Below are 13,623 nucleotides of genomic sequence, written 5' to 3'. Positions count from 1 at the left end.
GCAGGACTGCAGACATCACTGACTGCTTATGCTTCGTATTCTAAGTGTAGGCTTCATGCCTCCAAACACCATACGATTCCTACTTGGAGCCCCCGTTTTCTCTAAGTACGTCAGCAGAGCAGTGTCTCCAAACTCTGACTCCTGCTGGCTCTCACATGATCTCTGATCTTGAGTGTGTTATTTTGGCTCCACATGCCTTTCTGATACTTGAGTGTGTGTTCCTTTGTGTTCTCCTTTCCGGAATATATGCTTAGAGCTCTTGGCCTTGGCTTTAACCTTTCTCATCCTTCTTCCTTCTAATACATGTCTGAGGATGTCAGATAACATCCAGGCAACTGATAAAATAGGACACATTGGAAAGGAATGAAGCTGGAATTAGTTCTGTCCACTGTGGGAGGAGAGAGAGACAGAGCTGTAAATGCTGAGTTACAGGACATCTACTATCCCCTGTAACAGACTTGAGTTTTTTATTTCCTTTCAAATGTATTGTAAATGTTTGCTAAGGCAGTTCTGTCAGTTCATACTTGGACCAAGATTGCATACCTGCTGACCACAACCTAGTTAGCCCGGTCTGTTAGCTTTATTACTTCTGATTTGCTAGGCATAAAATGGTACTTCATTGCTGTTCTAATTAGCATTTTATAAATAACGTGAGGTTGAATATTTTGCCATAGGTCTCATTTATTTTCTTTACTACAAATTTTCTATTTATTTGCTTCCTTAGTTTTTGTCTTTTATATGATTTTCTTTAATGCAAATCCTCAAACATAGTAAATTTTTGTGAGTAATGTCTGTATTTGATTAGATGAAGACGCGAAGGGGTAATGGGGACATTTATTTCACAGATCTGTAATAACACGTGTAACTAACTTTTACTGAGCTCTTTCTGTGCATCCAGTGCTGTTCTCGTTTTCACGTGTGAGTTAAGTACTGTGATCAGCATTAGATAATTGAGGATACTGAATTGAGCAAAGAAGTTAAACTTGTCACAGTGATAATACGGTCCGAGAGAGAAACAGAGCCAAGATACCAGTCTTGGCAGTTGGTCACCAGAGTCTGTGATATATTACCTTTCTGACAGTTTGAACATTTGTGTTTATTGTACATAATAAATTTAAGAATACCTGGATGAGCAGTATGCACAACATGAGAAAATTACTGTTTTTAAGAAGACTGTCAGACATTTGAAAAGGGTTTCTTATGTTTTGTTTTGGCATTTCAGGTACGCTATGCAAAAGCAAAAACTTGAGAATCCCTCTTTCAACATGGTGAAGTAATCAGATATGCTAACCACTCCCAGAAGCATGTCATCTGCAGATCTGGCCGTTTCTCTTCCTTTTTGATCTGTGCACTTTCCATTTCCTCTTCTTAGTGCACTAGCTTGAACTTCCAGCGAAATGTTCTGTAAGAGTAATGAGAGGCCTTTTTGCCTTGTCTCCAGGATTCTGGGGAAAGCATTCATTCTTTTGCCACTTAAATATAATACTAGCTATATACAGGCTTTTGGCTTGTATTCTTTATCAAGTTAAAGCAGTTTTCTTCTATTCCAAGTTTGATTAGTCATGGATGAGTTATTGAACTTTGTTCATTGTTTTTTCTGCATTGATAGGATCATGTAACTTCTTTAGCTTATTAATGTTATGAATTACATTGCTTAATTTTTTTATATTAAACCAGCCTGGTCTTCCTGGATTAAAAACAGTAACACCAACAACAAAAACCAAAGTATAGGCTTCAGCTCTTTTAATGATGAGAAATAATAAGAGATTGAAAAACATGGGCCTGTTGCTAAAATTTAACGTTGTTTTGGTTGCTTTGATTCCTAATTAAATATTACTTTCCTAAAGTGGTCTAATTTACTTTATCTCTGGTTCTTCACAGAAACAATTTCCTGAGACTGTGTGTTCTTAAAGTTACTCAACAAAGTGAGAAGCATTTGGAGAAGATTCTGAATGTGGATGAATTTGTGAAGAGAATTTTCTCTGTGATTCATAGTAACGATCCTGTAGCAAGAGCCATCACACTCCGGTATACTCTGTTGCTATAGTGAATCACCAAGGATTGTTTGAGTTGCAGTTATGTACTCAGAAAGGGCAATATGTTTCCTTTTTTCATTTTGAATGTTAAGAATTTGTTTTTTCAATCAAGACTCCAGGCAGAAGTATGGTAACCACCCCAATCTATACCTGTTCTTCTGATACCACCTAGGATACTGTTTTGGTTGTGAATTATTGCCTAACTTGTGTTTGAAATGTACCTTTTTGTAGGTTGACATTCTGATCAGCTAACTGGGGTCTGAATCTAGCTTAGCCTCAGCTCATTTTGAACTCTTACCTTCCTGATCTTGTTCTGTTTCATGTTGGTTTTTCTATTCACTCTTGGCTGTGTGCTCATTTTTATATGCAGTAACTTATATTTGAACTCCTTGGAGAATGCCAGATGGAACCACTGTAGTTTCTCCAGCCTTTTCTTCTCTTTCCTGGAATCTAAAAACTTTTTTTTTTTTTTTTAAGATTTTATTTATTTGAGAGAGAGAGAGAAGGGGAGCAGGGGTAGGGGCCGAAAGACGGGAGAGAGAGAATCTCAGGTGGACTCCTCACTGAGTGGGAGCCCAATGCAGGGCTTGATCCCATGATCCTGAGATCATGACCTGAGCCGGAATGATGAGTGGGATGCTTAACTGACTGAGCCTTCCAAGCATCTGCCCCCCACCCCCACCGCGCATTTTTTTGTTTAATTTTGCCAGCATTTCATATTGTAAGCCTTATATTCAGCTTGAACCATGTTGTCTTTTTAGGTCTGCTATCTATAGAATGAATGTGTAATTTTTAGACTTTTGAAATTCACTTTCCTAAATTTTAAGGCTCACATCTGACTTGCCTTGTTCAGAAGTGAACCTTCTTTTTAATCATGAAGTCTAGGATGTCACCACTTCTCTCTACTTTCCCATCAAGAGCCAGGTCTTCCCTCTTGTGCAGAATTAAGTGCTTTTGTAATTCCTCTGCCTTTTGAGTGATTAAATTATGAGCAGAATGTAATATTTTAAAGTCAGTTAATTGATTTTATCTTTTAAAAACTATATATAATAGAACAGAATTAAATTTAAAGATAGTTTTACCTTTTGATTCAGCAAATTCACTTACCGGAATTTTTTTCTATAAATCATTTCTAGAAGTTGGTGAATATAGGTATACAGATGATCATAGTATCTTTTTTGTAAGAAGTGAAAAATTGGGGCAAAACTGTGTATTAAAAGGGGAATAACTTATGGGCCACTGTATAACTTTTAAAGAATGAAGTAAGTATGTATTTAACACAGAGATATTAAGGGGCGCCAGGATGGTGCAGTTGGTTGAGCATCCGACTCTTGGTTTCAGTTCAGGCTATAGCTCAGGCTGATGAGAGTGATTCTCTTTGGGCTCTGTGCTCAGCGTGGATTCAGCTTTCTGAAGGGAAATGTTCTCTCTTCCTCTACCCCTCCCACTTGTGCGCTCTCTCCCTCAAATAAATAAATAAATCTTGAAAAAAAAAGTAGTCAAGTGACGTCTGTTTTTAACTCATTTTTATCCATAATATTAATATATGTGTTTATATAGGCTCAGGAAAGAATATGGAGGCATATATATACTGTTAACAGTGATTATTTGTGGGAGGGGTTATTGTGCTATGCATCACAAGAGAGTTCTCTGTGTGGTTTTGCAATGTTTGAATTATTTTCCACAAGCATAGTTTTTTTTTATTTGTTTTTTTTTTTTTAATCAGAAGACAAAAATAATAGAATTTAGCTAGTGGAATGATTCGATAAATGATTTAGAGCTAGTTTGAGTGTTTTAAGAAGAATATAGATTAATATTTGAATATTTCATTCATTTTGCTCTTTCCAAGTCATGGCAACTGGGCTTTGCCACAATTCTTCATTGAAGAACTATTGCTGTCAATAAAATGAGAGTTCTAGAAAGCTTCCAGAAATATTTATTTATTTATTTATTTAGAAAAAGCACTTTAAAGGAAAATAATCAGATTGAAATTATATTTTTCAACATTAACATTTGATGCAAAAAATATTAAAAGAAACTTGAATTGGGGCACCTGGGTGGCTCAGTCAGTTAGGCGTCTGAGTTTGGCCCAAGTTGTGATCTCGTGGTCCTGGGATTGAGTCCCATGTCTGGCTCCCTGCTCAGTGGGAAGTCTGCTTGTCCTTCTCCCTCTGCCCACTTGCCTTGTGCACACACACACATACACACACACACACACACACACCCTCTCTCTCTCTCTTTCTCTCAAATAAATAAATAAAATTGTAAAAAAGAAATTTGAGCTAAGAATGTTGAGTCCAATTAACACTTAAAACATAGTACGGGGTGCCTAGCTGACTCAGTTGGTGGAGCATGTGACTCTTGATTTTGGGATTGTAAGTTGAAACCCCTGTTTGGTGTAGAGATAACTTAAAGATAAAATCTTAAAAATAAATAAATAATAAATAAAATGTAGTGCAGTTAATAAGATCCTTAGATATACAAGGCCTTAGATGGTTTTGTCAAATAAAGAGGGACATGTTTTAAAAACATTCTTGGTGTAGTTATTTTAGGAAGAGGAAAAAACTTGAAGATCAGGAATGGGGGTGATCAGGTCATTTTGTAAAGCTTGCAGAATTATAAAGTAAATATCAAATACCAAAAAAATGTATTTGTAACAACTCAAACTAAAATTCTAATATCAAATTTTGATATGAGAGTATCAAACCCTTCTCACAAAAATAGAACATTTTTGAGTAGCCTTAAAATTTTTTTCCATGATTTCATTTTTTTCATGATACAAAAAATGACTTAAAGTGAAAAAGTATTTTTTAGTTTAATATATTATTTAACGTTATATTATAAATTTTTGAAAATACAATCTTTTAAAAGGTGTAAAGAAAACTAATTTTGCCATTTAAAAAGTAATAAGGACTGGGGCATCTAGGTGGCTTAGTGGGTTAAAGCCTCTGCCTTCGGCTCAGGTCATGATCTCAGGGTCTAGGGATCGAACCCCACATTGGGCTTTCTGCAGTCAAATGCTCTGCCACTGAGCTATACCCCTTCATTGGGCTCTCTGCTTAGCAGGGAGCTTCCCTCTCTCTCTGCCTGCCTCTCTGCCTACTTGTGATTTCTCTCTCTGTCAAATAAATAAATAAAATCTTTTAAAAAAGTAGTAAGTGTCATTTGCTACCTTAATCATGTAAGAAAGAGCGTGATTTGTCAAAAAAATTTTACTTTTATTTTTTAAAGAATAAAAATATTTACTTTTCTTTTTTTAAGATTGCTCTTACGAAGCCAGAAGCCGTTGCTCTTCTGATTTTTTCTCATTACATAGATAAAATTTTTGTCTGTTTTCAAATTTCATATAAGTGGGCTCATACAGTGGGTATCCTTTTGTGTAAGACTTCTTTCACTCAGTGTTTTTGAGCGTAATCTACTTTGTGTGTCAGTAATTTGGTTCTTTGTATTGCTGAGTAGTTTTCCATTGTGTGACTGTGAATCTATCTGTTCTTCTTCTGATGAATGCCTAGGCTGCTTCCAGTTTGGGGATATTATAAATAATAAAGTTGCTGTGAAGACTTGTGAACATGCTTCCCTTTCTGCCAGATATATATGTAGGAGTGAAACTGCTGAATCATGGGGTAGGCGTGTATTTAATTTTTAAGAAACTGCCAGGCCTCTTTCCCAAGTGGGTTTAAACATAATTTTTTCTGACCAACAGTATGTGAGCTCTGGTTGCTTCACCCTTTTGCCAGCCTTTGGTGTTGTCTGTCTTCTTCATTTTAGCCATTCTAATGAGGTGTATAATGGTTTTGATTTACATTTCCCTAACGGTAAGGATCACGTTCTCATGTACCATTTGAAGACAGTTTCTTCTATCTCTTTTTGGGAAGAACTGTTTGAATTGTTTGCCTGTTTTCTTTCATTAGGTTGCTTAGATTTTATTATGTTACGTGGCTTTTTTATTACAGAAATGTAAGATTTCTTGATATATTCTAAATACCAGCCCTTTGTCAGATATATGCTTTACAAATCATATTTAAAGATAGAAACTTCTTTCAGGGCCTGAAAACCATGAACGGAATGACTACCATTTTTATACTCTTCCTTAAGTTATGTATTAACATTAGTGTTTCTTATGTTTCTAAAATAACATATGCCTCAGAATAAAGATCATTCCAAAGTGGGTAAGTGTCAAAACCAGCCCTGATGCTGGCAGTGGATTTAAAAAAAAAAAAAGTCCATTTTTTGAAATTCGATTTGGGAAGCAGGGACCTGTTGAGCTGAAGAGAAGTTTGGCTGGGTGTATGGGGAGAACTCTCTGGTCCCAATTCACATTCTGATGAGTTGACATTTCACAAATTCTTTCCTTAATGTAAAGCAAGAGAAGTGATACCAGCTCTAATGGAGTCACTTATTTCCTATATGGTGAAAGATTTCCTTATTTCCAAAAAAAAAAAGTTTTCTGGTCACTATAGAAATATAAGAACCTGGCTATTAAAATCTGTCTTTGAAAATTACAAAGCACGTAAGTGAAGAAATGAATATTCCTTCTATCATGAAATACTTGACTACAATACTTTTTTTAATAAAAAAGATATGATACAGAACAATCTTAATGTTTTATAGGAACATGATTTTTCATTGAGGAGCATTGTAATAGCACGATGAAAAATGAGTCTATTAAGGAGAAAAACAAAGTCTACAAAGAAAAGATGTTACTGATAAATGATAGATCAACATTAGGTACTCTTGAGTACCCATTGTTTAGAAAATTTGGTATTTGTTTTTAGGAAAATAGATCAAAGTGGGACCTCTGATCTCAAGGAGCTTGCTTTCTGGAAGAATGTATTAATAAGATTACAACATATGAAGGAGAGCAAAAAGTGGTGCCTCTCAAACACTAAGGAGTTCTTAGAGTCAGAATGATTTAAACTTAAAGAAGAGAAAAGACAAGGAAGAGATGATATTTTAAAGGTGTTTTCTTTTTTTAACCCATTACTTTAGACTTTGTAATTGAAACAAGTGGAAGAAGAAGCTGGGAGGTATTCATAGTGTTTGAAATGTAGTGCTATAAATTATTTATAATATTATCAGAAACATTTTCATAAAGTAGTGACAAATGGGATTATGCCTTTTTTTGCCTTTTTATATTTAAATTTAAATAAACTGTTAATCAAAATGTGTTGATATTAGCCTAATCTAATCTTTCCTTATATAAACTATTACATTATAAGCTGTTTATTTCTTTGGAAAAATATAACTCATCTAATTTCAAAACCTCATTTTCAAATTGAATACAAATGACATAGTTAGCCCATTTTAGTATTTTGTTTGGTATAAACTCAAATACTTACATCCAATCAAATCTCCATAAGGTAGTTAGGTGGTGACACGTCAAGTTGGAAAGTTGCTTAGGACACTGACCAAGGAAGGTTGTCACTGTAGGAACTCTGTTTTGTTTACCGCAGCATTTTGCAGCCCTCAACAATCCATGCCTTTCTGCTGAAAACATCTTTTCAGGCTTTATCTTATGTAATTTATGTTACAAACAACAGATTTTTTTTCCTTTTCCAAATTTTTCATTTATCATAACGTAGACTGTTGTTCCAGAATGCTACCGCCCTCATCCTTGCAATTCTGAAATGAGGCCCAGGGAGTGTCCTCTGCCTTTGTTCTCTTGATGTTGGAGACAGATTTGAAAACCATGGTATCAGTAGAAAAAAAGACTGGGAGTCTTACCTTTTTTACTTTCTGGATCTGCTTAAAAGCAAAAATGTTGTTTTGCTAAAATGGACTTAAGTATAGAACATTGGAAAATTGATATTTTGATGCTTTAATAATTGAGAAGTTTCTGGGCTCTGTTTGGTAACTGGGAGTTACTTCAGGATGGTAATTTTCAATTTTGCTTATATAAGATAAACCATGTTAATTATTCTGATATATCAGTGTGAAAAGTGTTTAGAATTTGAGTCCTTGCTTGATTCCTAAAGTTGATGTTTCATTAACCCGAGATTTAAGGGATTATCTGCAAATTTTACTTTGGGCATTCTAGGCTTTGCCTTGCTTCTTCTTCTCTTGATTTTTTGCTTATTGTATTTCTATTCTTCTTGGATTTCTGTCTCCGTAGGATGTTAGGAAGCCTGGCATCAATAATTCCTGAGAGGAAGAATGCTCATCATAGTATTCGTCAGAGTCTGGACTCACATGATAATGTGGAAGTTGAAGCTGCCGTTTTTGCTGCTGCAAACTTCTCTGCGCAGTCAAAGTAAGCATCGGCCTTTTAATCATTTGTCTTCCCAAGAAGAGGTTTTGAAGGAATAACTCATCAATATACATAAACACTAAGTGAAAAATGTAAATGGCAAGGTGTTTTTTCCAAGAGGGTTTACGTCCTGTTGGGGAAACAGAACTTCAGTACGTAAAACAGAACGCTTAGGTAGGTATGTTAGCATTGACTGCACATGAAATAAGAATTTCCAGAAGGACAAATCCGTGTAGATTACCTCAGTTAGGGAAGGCTTCATTGGGAATCAGTTTTGTCTGCTGAGGCACCCTTTCCAAATATACATGGTTCTAATGCTGAATTTTTGCTTTCTTACTGTCTTCTCAAGGTTAGCTTTTTGGCTTTAGAGCTGTGTAACGGTTTGGCAAAGATAGTAATTCGAGCTGAAACCAGTTTCACATATTGGGGATGTCATATCCTATACTATTATATTGCAGAACAATTTGTTTTCTTGGATGCAGTACTGACCATGGTTATGTTGCTATGTTTGACTTGTTTGGCTCCCCTATCTAAAAATATAAATTATCCCCTTCACTGACAGATAGCAAACTAGCATTGCTTTCTGGAGGGCATTTTGGTAGTATGCATTTGCCTTAAACGTGATCATCTCTTTATCCACCAAGTGGACCTAGAAAATCCACTTCTGAGAACTTATCCGGAGGAATCAGCAATGTGTACTGATACTTATTTGCAAGGATGCTAGTTGTAGTGTTATAAAAACAACAAAAAAAATTAGTAAGAACCTAACTTCTAACCAGTGTGCTTAGATAAATATGATCATACAGTGAAATATTATGTCAGCTCTTAACAAGTATATTTTAGAAGTATATTTGGAAACAGGTTACATCATAGCTTATAAGACCTTACAGAATATATTTTTTAAAGAAACAGGTATTTGTATTGATGAAATATAAAAAAGACAAAGGATATATATATCAAAATCCCATGTCTGGGTGATAAGATGGTACCTTATTTTTATTTTTAATTTTTTAATAAACTTCTTTGTATACTTTCAGGAGCAAGTTTGAGCTTTAGAATCAGATGATGTAATTTTTAAAATAAAAAAAGATAGCTTTTCCATTAAGAATCTCTACTAAATTTGAATAAAAGTTAGAACAGTTTATCACCAACTTTCTTTCTTCAGATTTTAATTATATGCATATTCATCTCTTCAGCTGCTCCTGTTAAACCTTCAGAATCCCAGGATTACTCACTGGGAAAAGAGAATGGAGAAGAGAAAGCATGTAATTTTTTTAATGCACTGCTCAAAATTAGTAGGTGTAGCAGTGAGTGAGGAAGAGAAATACTGAATAAACACAGTCCTATTTGTGCTTTTGAAAACTGGTGTTTTTTTTCTTATTGAGAGTCCTCACTATCGAGAGAACTTTCTTTTTTTTAAGATTTTTATGTATTTATTTGAGAGACAGAGATCACAAGTAGGCAGAGGCAGGTGGAGAGAGAGGGAGAAGCAGGCTCCCCGCTGAGCAGAGAGCCCGATGTGGGGCTCAATCCCAGAACCCCGGGATCATGACCTGAGCCAAAGGCAGAGACCTTAACCCACTGAGCCACCCAGGCGCCCCGAGAGAACTTTTTAAAAATTGTTTTTATTGGATGGGAATTCTATCTAGTGAGCAGTTATCTGATTATTACTGTCAAGGTGTCAGTACTTTATAATCTGCTTAAGTAAACTTGTATTTCCTGAGGCTTCAAAAATAATTTTCTAAATTTACCTTCTAAATTCAGATGATAAATTAATAATTTAGTGATTATATTTTATTTAATGAGAATCATTTTTGGTTCAGGTTCTCTTATGTTATTATCAGAAGCTAATTTTACTAGTTGTGGAATTTCTGATCTGTTTTGGAAAAGATTAAGACTAAGTAACATAGAAACATGATTCTCCGCTTATAGAATTGATGACCAATAAACATTTAAGTTAATAGTTTACATAGAAGCAGTTTTTAACAGGTTTCAGTATGATATAATTTGTGACATTTAAAAATACCAAATTAGTGTAATAGGAAAGAATGAAGGGCATAGCAAAATGTATCAGAGTATAAAAATTAACTAATTGTATGATGAACTGTATCTTTTTGAGATTAGCATTTACCTCTTTCGAAATGCTGACCCGACTGGAGAAATCAAGTATCTTGACCAATACTGATGGGTTTTTGTCTTAGTATCTCTCTCAGTTTTGGATCTTAAACAAATTAGAGCAACTAGCAAATTAAGACCTTAAGAATTTATTTAATACTGTTCTCCTTTTGTCTGTTAGCATAATCACATCTAACTTGTTCTTAAAAAGGTTAAGATCTTACATATTTAAAGAGAGTCCCTATGTCACAAAGCAGGAGTTGGAAACCCAAATGCCTTCAGAAACTGGGGAAGCATTGTTATTGAGAGAGGAGCCCTCTAGCGGCCAGTGCCAAACGGAACAGCACACTGGCAGTGTAAAAGTGGTGGCTGCTTAATCCTTCACCCCAACTGATTGTGACAGGGCAGGAATATATGCCCAGTGTTGTCAGGGCTGACTTCTTTGGAGGGAGCAGGCGTGGCATGGGTGGAAGCTAGAAAATCTGATTATTCTGTTTATAGTCTTATTATCATATGAAACTCTATATTCACATACATTCTTAATATTGACATTAAGGATTTTTAAAAATAGTATTAGACAAAGAAAAGAAAGAAAACTGCAGCCTTCTGATTTGCAGTTTATTGGCCCTGAAGGCCCATAACAGATTTTTGTTGAGTTGCATAAAGTTTATTTATGCAATTTATTGAGTTGCATAAAGTTAGAGTTACTGAAGAAGTGCTTATTGAATATCCGCCATGTGTAGATGGTATTCTCAGCTCCCAGGAGGACAGGGGTGGAGAAGATAAAAGCCTTGTTTTATTATAGTTTCAGGTGTGTGTGAATGTTATGAAAAAATAAAACAACTTTGTGATAAAAATAATACAGTTTCATCGTTGTGATAGTGAACCAAGTAAGCTGCTTTAAGGAGAGTGATCAGGGAAGGCCTCTCTAACCAGGTAACATTTGAGCTGAAACCAAGTGTTGAAAAGGCAGCAGGTTAGAGGAAGAATATTCTAAGAAGAAAGAATAACAAGTATGAGAGCACGCTGATAGGTGAATGAGTCGTTTATACACACCTGATAAACCTCTTATACCTAAAAGGCATTTGTAACCTAACTTTTTCTTATCAAGTTTGAAACTGATACCTTAGAAAAGTAGTTTTCAGACTGTATGGCATCTTTATACTTTTCATTATTGAAGTCCTCATGGAGCTATTTTTGCTCACATGGACTATATCGATAGATTAGAGTATTAGAAATTTAAATGGCTACATTTTAAAAATACATGTCCATTTTTAAAATAACAATTCTCTAAATATGTTAATGTAAAAACAAGCATTTTTGTGAGATGAGTAGCGTTGTTGTTGTTTTTATTTTTTCCAACTCTCATGTCTGGCTGAATTCTTATGTGTTTCTGTATTCAACATTTCTGTTGCAGTATGTTACAATAAAATATATGAAGCAAATCCAGCCTCACACAGACATACAGTTGGAAAAGAGAAGAGTATTTTTAAAGGCTTTATAAGGAGTTATGGATATTTTTTTTGATGTTATACAAAAACTAGACAAGTGGTGGTTTCTTAAAGGTTAATTGTAGTGTGGACTCTAAAATTATATCCATGAACTTGTACTATAGTACATTGAAATCTTTCAGAATCTTTTATCCATGTGTGGTTTTATAATCTCTGCATTGGCCTTTTTGGAAACATTGGTTCACTGCATTCTGCAGGTCTTCCAAACGTGAACCCATTTCATTGTATCATATCAAAGGATGATATCAAAGGATCCCATTTGTTACTTGCCACCAGTCTTATCCAGGAAATTCTTCAGATATTAAGTTGTCAAGCTCATGATGATAGATATGTTTTCTGAAATTCTAATTTTTGCTTAGAAACTGAGATCTGCAAAAAGTTTTCCTAGTTATTTTCCATGAACCGACAAGCCAACTTTACTCATCTTTTGAGAAAATGTCTGCCAAGTAGCCAAGTCTGAATAACTGTGAGGTTTCCTGGGAAAAAAATGACTAGTCCATCTTATAACTCTAATAATTACATGGCACTTTTCCTGGAGACAACCCACTGTGTACCTGATGTGTGACTTCTGTTTTGTCAGAGAATAGTAAAAAGACATTTGCTTACAGGTTGAAATTCAATAAAATTAGTAATTTTTACTGTTTTATCAAGGACATTTGTAAGTGCATCTGGCTTCCTTCTTTCCTTCCCTTTTAGTGTGAGTGCACAGTGGTAAAGAATGCAATGACTGCTCGGACAGTTGGACACTGCCTTGGTTCTTGCTAAGGTGACAGCAGTTTTAATCATTGTTTTGCTACCAGTGGTGAAGACAGTAGCTTGATGTTCCAGGAAAACCATGAGGTTTTAAAAAACATTACTCGCTTTGAAAATTTCAGCACAGCTACGGAGAATTGTTGCTGAGAATTCAAATAAATGATGATGCTCTCTTGTTAGGTGATGCTCATACAACCAAAAGAGCACATCTAGCCATGTTTGTAGATTTTCCATTTGTGCAGCAGAGATAAAATTCTGCAGGTGAGCTATTGAGTCTTCATATTTGCAGCTATATCTTGTAAGTTACTTGATAAGTTACTCTAATGCTGAAAAGTGGCAGCGCCTTTATCTCTAGTACTGACTTTCCACCCGGGTATTCAGGTGGTCAGCTGCAGAACTTCCTTATCTGTTTCGTGCGCTTTTCCAGCCAGTGCATTACGATAACTTACCCTCTTACAATTACTAGTTTAAAAATCAGTATTTTGCTTTTAAAGAGCACATTTGAAATAGGCTTTTTAAAAAAAAAAAAATTCTAAATAATTAGTCTCAAAATGAAGCCTTAAGTTAACTGGTACCATGTAATACTTTCTGAAATGTCTCATTTTATAAGGCACAATAAGCCAAATTCTTAACATCTGAAAAATCGAAGGATAGCTTTTGTCATATCTTTTTTTAAGTTTTGCTTTTCTTTAGAATAGATTCTTTACTTCCATGAATTAGGAAACTCTCTGATATGTCAGTTTTATCTTTTTTAGCATCTTTAGACCTAGACAGTACAGCTGTGTGTTCAGAAGATGAGTCTTCTAAACTCTTTGTCAAGCCAGTGATTCATTTTTAAGTATATATATATAAAAAAAACCTTAGCAAGTAAACTTCATTTGGAATAAAATATTAAATATTAAAAGGCAATTTTAGAAAAAAATCTTAGAAAAATCTTTCAGAATTCTATTGCAAAACATGG

The 13,623-nt window shown here is 34.8% G+C and overlaps 1 protein-coding gene across 2 annotated transcripts in view; it reads left to right on the top strand.

The window, feature by feature from the left end:
* The window catches only part of INTS7 (integrator complex subunit 7), a 91,701-nt gene that overhangs the window by 14,803 nt on the left and 63,275 nt on the right, over positions 1–13,623 (top strand). Inside the window, exons 1-3 of one of the 2 annotated variants that reach the window (XM_013058463.2) lie at positions 1,895–2,028; positions 5,549–5,659; positions 8,149–8,286. In XM_013058463.2, the coding sequence (XP_012913917.1) occupies positions 5,655–5,659; positions 8,149–8,286 (143 nt within the window). In that variant the 5' untranslated portion in view covers positions 1,895–2,028; positions 5,549–5,654. Of the gene's footprint in view, positions 1–1,881; positions 2,029–5,548; positions 5,660–8,148; positions 8,287–13,623 lie in introns of those variants that run through there. The other variant, XM_004756862.3, reaches the window with a different exon arrangement.

This window comes from Mustela putorius, unplaced genomic scaffold, assembly GCF_011764305.1.
Source record: "Mustela putorius furo isolate JIRA1106 unplaced genomic scaffold, ASM1176430v1.1 tig00000785_pilon_pilon_pilon, whole genome shotgun sequence".
In the NCBI taxonomy this organism is placed as follows: Eukaryota; Metazoa; Chordata; class Mammalia; order Carnivora; family Mustelidae; genus Mustela; species Mustela putorius.
Note: the sequence above shows the minus strand (reverse complement) of the source record. Positions and strands in the feature narration are given on the sequence as shown.